The sequence below is a fragment of the Corapipo altera genome, unplaced genomic scaffold (genome assembly GCF_003945725.1).
Source record: "Corapipo altera isolate COAL_440 unplaced genomic scaffold, ASM394572v1 71, whole genome shotgun sequence".
Classification (NCBI taxonomy): Eukaryota; Metazoa; Chordata; class Aves; order Passeriformes; family Pipridae; genus Corapipo; species Corapipo altera.
Window position 1 is genome coordinate 4,991,319 of NW_020884916.1, and position 8,126 is coordinate 4,999,444.

The following is an 8,126-nucleotide window of genomic DNA, read 5'->3' on the forward strand; positions in this document are numbered from 1 at the left end:
GTGTGTGTGTGTGTGGATTCAGGTGTACACAGGGTGTGTTTGTGCAGATTCACATGTGCACAGGTGTGTAGAGGTGCACAGTGTGTGTGTGGGGATGCAGGTGTGCACACCTGCACAGTGTGTGTGGGGATGCAGGTGTGCACACACAGTGTGTGTGTGTGGATTCAAGTGTGCACAGATGTGCACAGGGTATGTGTGGATGCAGGAGTGCACACTTGCATAGTGTGTGTGGATTCAGGTGTGCACAGGTGTGCCCAGTGTGTGTATATTCAGGTGTGCACAGGTGTGTACAGGTGCACAGTGTGTGTGTGTGGATTCAGGTGTGCACAGGGTGTGTATGTGTGGATGCAGGTGTGCACACCTGCATAGTGTCTGCGGATTCAGGTGTGCACAGGTGTGTACAGATGCACAGTGTGTGTGTGTATTCAGATGTGCACAGGTGTGTGTGGATGCAGGTGTGCACACCTGCATGGTGTGTGTGCATTCAGGTGTGCACAGAGTGTGTGTGGATTCAGGTGTGCACACCTGCATGGTGTGTGTGCATTCAGGTGTGCACAGGTGTGTGTGGGCACGTGCTGCAGGCTTTGCAGGCTCTTGCCCACGCTGTGGAGCACACATGTGCCCAGGGCTGTGTGAGTGTGCTGCACGTGGGTGCAGGAGCACGTGGGTGTGAGTGGGTGCTACTCAAAGCCCTGGTCTGGCCGGGCTTCCCCCCAGAGCTGTGATGTTTCTGCTCCCGTCCCCAGGGAAGTGTAGTGATGCCTTCACTGGGCTATTCCTGCCTTACTACTAGGTTACTATTTGCTTCCTAGGAAGCTGCTGCTCAGTACTACTGGGATATCCTCAGTAACCTTCTGAGTTACTGACATAGTGAACTGCTATCTAGACACAGCTGAGATGCTGCTGGGATGCTGCTAAGGTGCTATCTTGAGTTTAGTGGAATGTGGAGACGTTTCTCTGCAGGCTGTAGTAAAGAACTTACAGAGTGGCACTAAGATACTCTCAGGATACTATGTGGATGCTGGTGGGCTGCTGTGAGAACTCTGCTGAGGTACTGTCAGGGCACTACCAGGATTCTATCAGGACACCACTAGGATATTTCAAGAACATTTCCAGGGCTGATACTGAAATACTCGTATGAAGGTGCCACTGGAGCAACTCACACTGGATGGAGAGTAACCAATGGTTCCAGTTACTCTCAGGATATGTTTAAGTTGCTTTCAGTGTAGTTACATGGCAGTAAGATAATATCTGGGTATGACTTTGCACTACCAAGATACTCCCAGGACACTATGAAGATAATAACTCTATGCCATTACACCACTAATAGGATCCTATCAGGGCACTCCTTAATAATTTATATGCTGTGGTACTGTCAGGGCACTGTGAATTCTGGAACCAGGATGCTGTTGGGATGCTCCTGACAGCATCAGGATATTCCTGCCTGTACTGGTACAAAATCAGGGCAATGCTGAGCTACTCAGTGGCTGCTACTAGGATACTCTAGGTGTAGCTAAAAGCTATTATCAGGATGCTGCTACGATGTTGTCAGGATACTGCCTGGGTACTCCAAAAATGCTGCTGAGATCCTTTCACAATGCAAGTAAGGCACTACTAAGATACTACAGGGCCATTCCTAGGATACTACTAAGATAGTATCAGACTACTACTGTGATACTACCAGGATATTATCACAAAGCTACTAAGGTGCTATCAAGACTACTCAGTTTTCAGGAGGATGCTCTCAGGATGCAAGTGGAATACCAGTAGGATACTCCCAATACAAGGGCACTAGAAAACATAGTGGTGAGATAGTTGTGGTAAGATAGTTGCTCTCAGGGCAACACTCAAACTTTTGGGATACTGTCAGCCCATTACTGATACTAGTATGATACTTTCAGGCCGCTGCTAAGATGGTAGTGATACAGTATAAGGATACCACTAAGATACTATCACTTCAGGCACAAAGGTAATGTTATGACTTTTTTACATACTGTCAGAATAGCACTAAGCTACTTGGACCACTGTCTGAACTTTGTTGCTACTAGTAAATTGCTGCTAGAATAATGTCAGGGTGTCAGCATATTTCTATGAAGGCAGTACTAAGATCCTGTTAGGATACTACTGGGATACTGCAGAGATACTGTTGGTTGTGTAAGAGCCCTGGCAGTAGGGTTTCAGCCAGCAGAGCAGCAGCAAAGGGAACGGGGAGCCTGGGGGTGTAGCCTGTTAGCAGCCTGGTGCCTCACAGGCACCCTGTCCCCGCAGCTAAGGCGGCACATCGGTGTTGAGGAGGATGGAGGCGCCCTTGGTGAGCCTGGAGGAGGAGTTCGAGGAGGGGCCCGGCGACGATGGGGGGCCCCTGCAGCGCCCTGCGGACCCCGCGCTGGCGGAGCTGGAGAGCTTCTCGGCCGAGATGATGAGCTTCAAGTCGATGGAGGACCTGGTGCAGGAGTTCGACGAGAAGCTCACCGTCTGCTTCCGCAACTACGACGCTGCCACCGAGGGCCTGGCCCCGGTGCGGGGGCACCTCCAGGCGCAGGAGGAGGAGGAGCGCCTGCAGGATGAGGAGTGAGTAAGGCCCCCCTGCTCTGGGGACATGTACCCCTGACACCCCCCCTGCAGTGCAAACTGGCTCCCAGCACTGCAGCACGACCGTGCAAGGCATGAAAGCAGTGGTGTGGTAACCTGTGAGTAAGGCCTCTCAAAGCCACTGTGCCTCCTTGCGCCCTTCCCTGAGCAGCCCCCTGCATCGAGGGCATGGTCGTGCTCCATGTTGGGAATAGCACTGTAGGATCCCACGGAAAAGGATGTCTTTGGGGTCTGCAGGCCACCTCGCTGGCAAGGTACAGCCCACATACACCTCGGCCCCTTGTGCCATGGTATAGCCATGGGGCACCATGGAGTAGCTGTGGGGTATCCTGTGAGTAGCTGTGTAGGATCCTTGGAGTAGCTGCATAGGATCATATGATTGGGCCTGCATGCCTCCTTGCATGGTCATGACATTCCCCCCCTTCCCACAGCATGCAGTCCAGCTCACCTATTGCAAAGTGATCGTGTAGCACTTGGGAGTAACGGTGTAGTATCTTACGACTAACACCCCTCTGGGACCTCTTGCACCTCCTTGCATGCTTCTGAGCTCCCACCACACACAAGTCTGCAGCATGATCATGCAGCACCTTGGAGCAGGTGCTGTGTAGGATCTTTGGAGTAACTGTGTGGGATCCCTGCAGTAGCATCCTAAGAGGTGGCACAGCATGTCCCAGGGGGTCATGGCTCCTTCTCTGCCAGGAGAGCACGGGGGGTTGAGCATAAACCTTGAGTAAGGTGTGAGTAGAGCTTGGCCACCTCCTCTGTACCTCGCCAGGGGACAGCCAGTTTGGGGTCAAACTCCCCTCAGGCCCCTCAATAAACATTGTGCCTTTTGCGTTAAATTCTACAATTTCATTAAAAACCTTGCTTTGTTGCAAAATGCCTCTTCTTCCCCAAATCCATGGGCTTTTTTTTTTCCCCAAATCCATGGGCTTTTTTTCCCCAAAACCATGGACTTTTTTTCCCCAAATCCATGGGGTTTTTTTCCCCCATAATGTTCACACACTCTCACATTTCTCATGGATTTTTGGTGTGTGTTTAACTGGGATTATTCCCCAGGCCGCAATCGCTAATCCTTATTCTCACCGGGCAAAGGGGGTTATTTTAAACCCCAAAAAAGCCCCAAACCCATTGATTTTTTTTGTTTTGTTTTGTTTTGTTGGCTTTTTGTCACCGAAAGCAGCTGAGGCCGAACAGATTTTCGCAATTGGCCGAATCGATGGTTTTTCAGAGCAAAAGGCAACTTGGCCGCGCGCCGGGGCGGCCGCGCTGTCGCCGCTTTGTGCCGTTTATTGTGTCTTTTTTTGGGTCACTTTGGGCAAAACAGGGCTTTTTTTTTTTTTTTTTTTTTTTCTTCCTCCTTGAATGAGCCCTGTGTGCGGGGTGGGGGAGGGGCCGGGGCCTTACAGGCGCTGGATTTCCCCAATTATTAACCATTTCTGGCCATAATTAACCCAGAAATTGCTGCTGCTCTGGGCTTGGCCCTGGAGGGGGTGCTGGCCCTTTAAGAGCAGGGGGGAAAAGGCAAATTTGGGGGGATAACCACTGATTTGCTGCTTTTTTGTTAAAAAATAGCAGTGTGGGGGTTTGCCATGTGCGTTTTTGTTTGTTAATTGGTGAAATCTTTAGTTTCAAGGGGAATTCAGCTCTGGTGAGGAGGATAATAAGATAAATCCCCAAAAATGAGCAGTTTTCAGGCTGGGAAAGGGCAGGGGGTTTTGGGGTGATTTTCAGGGAATTAGGATGTGGCACCACGTTGGATCAAACCCACTGTTTTCTGATCTTTTCTCCCATTTTCTCTGTTCCTCCTCCAGTTCTCCACTTTTCCCCCTTTTCCCCTATTTTTTACCTCATTCCCTCTTTTTTCTTACATTTTCTCTTTTTCCCCGTTTTCTTTTTCTCCCAGTTTTTTTTCCCCTCTTTTGGCCCTTTTCCTCCTTTCCCTATTCCCTCTTTTCCCCTCTTTCCCTTTCTCCCCTTTTTCTCATCTTTCTCCGTTTTCCCCCCATTTCCTTCTTTTCCCTCTTTTTCATTTTTTTCCATTTCCCCTCTTTCACCCAAATTTCCTTTCCCCGATTTTAACTCCTTTTCTCCCTTTTTGCCCTTTTTCTCCATCTTTTTTATGCCTTTTTTTCTCTTTTCTCCTCTGTTTTTTGCTTTTCCCTTTCTTTCTTTTCCCCCCTTTTCCCCTCTCTTCCTTTCCCCTTCTCTTTCTATTCTCTCTTTCCACCCCTTTTTTCACCTTTTTTCACATTTCAATTTTTTCCCTTTTTACCCCCCTTCCCTCCCTTTCCTCCATTTCCTCTCTTTTTTCTCTTTTTCACTTTTTTGGACTTTTTTGAACATTTTTTCCCATGTTTTTCCCCATTTTCCCCTGGTTTTGTTTTTTTCCCCTCTGTTCTCTCTCCCCCATGCAACTTCATTGGGGTAAAATTGGGCAAAATTGATCCAGCACTGTAGGGCAGAACCAGACACTCCCAATAATGACACAGAGGAGGAAATTTGGGGGAATTCTGGGCAATTCTGTGGGATTTTGGTGCATTTTGGGGTATCAGGGCCATGGTTTGAGCTGCTTTGGGGAACTTCTAGGGGTGTTTCCAGGTTTTTAGGACTGTATTTTGGGAAACTTTGGGGGGTGTTTTGGGGCTTCTCGGGGCATCACAGCTGGTTTTTGGGGTGTTTTAGGGCATATTTCAAAGCAGGATTTTTGTACATTGCAGGGATATCTTTTAGGGCTTTTCAGGGCAGCTCTGGGGGGTTTCAGGGCTGTGTCGAGGTGACAATTTGGGGTGTTTCAGGGTGGCATTTTTTGGGTGTTGTGGCTGCATTGTGAGGTTTTTCAACCTGTTCCAGCTCAGCATTCTGGGGAGTTTTGGGGCATTTGGGGCATTACGGAAGCGTTTTGGGGTGTTGGACAATTGAGGGGTGTTCTGGAGCATTGCAGTGGCATTTTGGGGTATTTCAAAAAGCTGGACAGCTTTTTGAGGCTTTTTAAGGGGTTTCTGGGCAATATGTCAAGGCAACATTTTGGGGTGTTTTAGGATGTCAGGGCAGTATTTGGAGGCATTGGGAAGCTTTTTGGGGTGGAATTTGGGGACAGCATTTTGAGATGTTTCAGTGTGTTCTGGAGCAGCATTTTGGAGCATTTTGGTCAGTGTTTCAGGAAAGCATTTTAGGGTGTTTCCGGGTGTTAAAAAGGGATGTTTTGGGATAATTCGGGGGTCTTTTTTGGATGGTTGGAGCATTTCAGGGTGGCATTTTGGAGCTTTGGCACCTTTAGGGTCCTAAAATACCCTTTTGGGGTATTTCAGGAGAACAGCTGGGGATGTTTTGGGGTGTTCCAGGGCAGCATTTTGAGGTGGTCTGGGGCCTTTCAGAGATTTTCGGGGCAGTGTTTTAGGATGGTGCTTTGGGCCACTTCAGGGAGTCGTGATGATGTTTTTTGGTGGTCTTTTGGGACATCTGGAAACATTTTGGAACATTACAGTGGCCTTTTGGTGGTGTTTTGATGGCAGCATTTCAAAATCCCATTTGGGGGCATCTCAGGTGCTGGGGCAGCATTTTGGGGTGCTTTGGGGTATTTCAGGACAATATTTCATGGTGCTATTTTGAGAAGCTTTGGGATCTTCTAGGACAGTATTTGGGGTTTTCTAGGGTATCATTTGGGGTGTTTTGGGATGTTTCAGGCATCTCAGTGGTGTTTTGGGATTTTTATAGGGCATTTCAGGTTGTTTGTGGGGCTGCATTTTGGGACGTTCCGAGGTGTCTCGGCGTGCCATTTTTGAGACAGCTCTCTGAGAGGCAGCATTTTGGGAATTGCCACTCACCACCCACCTCCCTGCAGGGTCTGGGATGCTCTCACTGATGGCTTTGCCCCCCGGAGCTCCCCCCGGCCATGGCTCCCTGGCACTGAGGCCCCCGACGGCACCAACCCCCAGGTACGGCTGTGGCCCCCCTTGGCTCCCCAGAGCCCCCCTCTCCTCAGGCTTAGTGACCATCAGGGCACTGCAAACCCAAAAGCTACCCAAAAATGGTGGTTTGGGGTGCTGCAGCACCGCTGCAGTGAGTGTCCACATTTTAGGGTGAAATCACACTGAAACGGGCAAGATGAAGTGTTTAGTTTGACAGTCTGGGTTTTGCCGATTTGTCCCATGTCAGGGATGGGGTGGGGTATTTTGGGTGGTAGAAAATAGTGGTTTCATTGTTGTGGTGAGTTTTTGCTCTCAGTTGCTGCTTTTGGGGTTGTGAAATCGCCCCAGAATCCACGGAATTTCACCCATTTGGATTTAACACAGCCCATGGCTGAAGGGGGAAGAGAATGTGACTTTCTCGGGTTATTTGCTTCTGAAAAGGTGAAAAAGACTGAAAGGTGGCAATAAAGAAGATGCCTCATTGTCTGACATCTCCACCCATCCCTTCCCTATTCAGAGGTCCCCTCTGCCATCTCCCTGTCCCGTGTCCCCACCCAGAGTCTCCATCAGACCATTGAGCTTCACCATCCCTCATCTCCCCATTCAACATCCCCAGCATCTCCATCCAGCATATCCAGCACCTCCTCACCCAATATATTTATATATATAAAACATCTCTCCGTCCAGCAGCTCCATCCAACAGACCTGTACTTCTCCCTGCCTTCTTCCATCCAACAACTCTCCAGCCAGTGTCTCCCTATCCAACATCTCTATACATCTCCTTGCATCACCTCCCCCTCCAGTGCTTCCCTGTTCATCTCTGTCTCCAGTGTCTCTGTTCAAAGCCCCACCCAACATTCCTGTCCAACACTTCCCCATCCAACATCTCCATCCATCTCCATCCAGGACCTCTGTCCAACGTCCTCGCACCCAACATCCCCACCCAGCATCTCCATCCAATCCCCTCAATCCGGTGTCTCCTCATGCCACCCCCCGTGCAGCCTGTCCCCCTGAGCCAGAGTTCCCTGGTGCCTCTCCCTGTGCCAGGGCTGTGCCTGTGTCCGTGCTGGGCCGGGCCTCTGGTGCCCCCAAGGCTGCCCAGCCTGTGTCTCCTGCAGCTCGGTGGGAAGGAGGAGGAGGAGGAAGAGGAGGAGCTCACTGAGAGGAGTGAGCAGGACTCGGGCATCAACGAGGAGCCGCTGCTGACAGCTGAGCAGGTACCCCCACCCCCTGGGCACCTGGATCCCTGTGTGCCCTTTAACCCCCCCCAGCCCCATGGCCATGTGCTGAAAGCACAAGGAAAGACCAAATCCCGTTATCTTGGGATGAGGATGTGGATGTAAAGGGAAGTGCAGGTGGTGGGTGCTGACACGGGATTTGGGTGCAGATGGGAACGTGGGGTGGGGATGCTGGATAAAGTGGGTGGCATGGGAAGAATGAAAGGGGTAGGGGGGCAGAGGTGGGTTGCAGCTCCAGGATGCTGGTGCAGGGTGCAGATGTGGATGTGGGGTGCAGGATGCAGGTGCCAGGTGCAGGGTGCAGGTGTGGGATGCAGGGTGCAGATGTGGGGTGCAGGGTGCAGGTACCAGATGCAGGGTGCAGATGTGGGATGCAGGGTGCAGG

The 8,126-nt window shown here is 50.5% G+C and overlaps 1 protein-coding gene across 1 annotated transcript in view; it reads left to right on the top strand.

Annotated features, from left to right (window-relative positions):
- The first annotated feature begins 2,139 nt into the window (after positions 1 to 2,139).
- Positions 2,140 to 8,126, top strand: part of FEZ1 (fasciculation and elongation protein zeta 1) — a 12,257-nt gene continuing 6,270 nt past the window's right edge. The window contains exons 1-3 of the mRNA XM_027655544.1: positions 2,140 to 2,571; positions 6,437 to 6,530; positions 7,622 to 7,720. Coding sequence (XP_027511345.1) covers positions 2,297 to 2,571; positions 6,437 to 6,530; positions 7,622 to 7,720 — 468 coding nt within the window. The 5' untranslated portion in view covers positions 2,140 to 2,296. The remainder of the gene's footprint in view (positions 2,572 to 6,436; positions 6,531 to 7,621; positions 7,721 to 8,126) is intronic.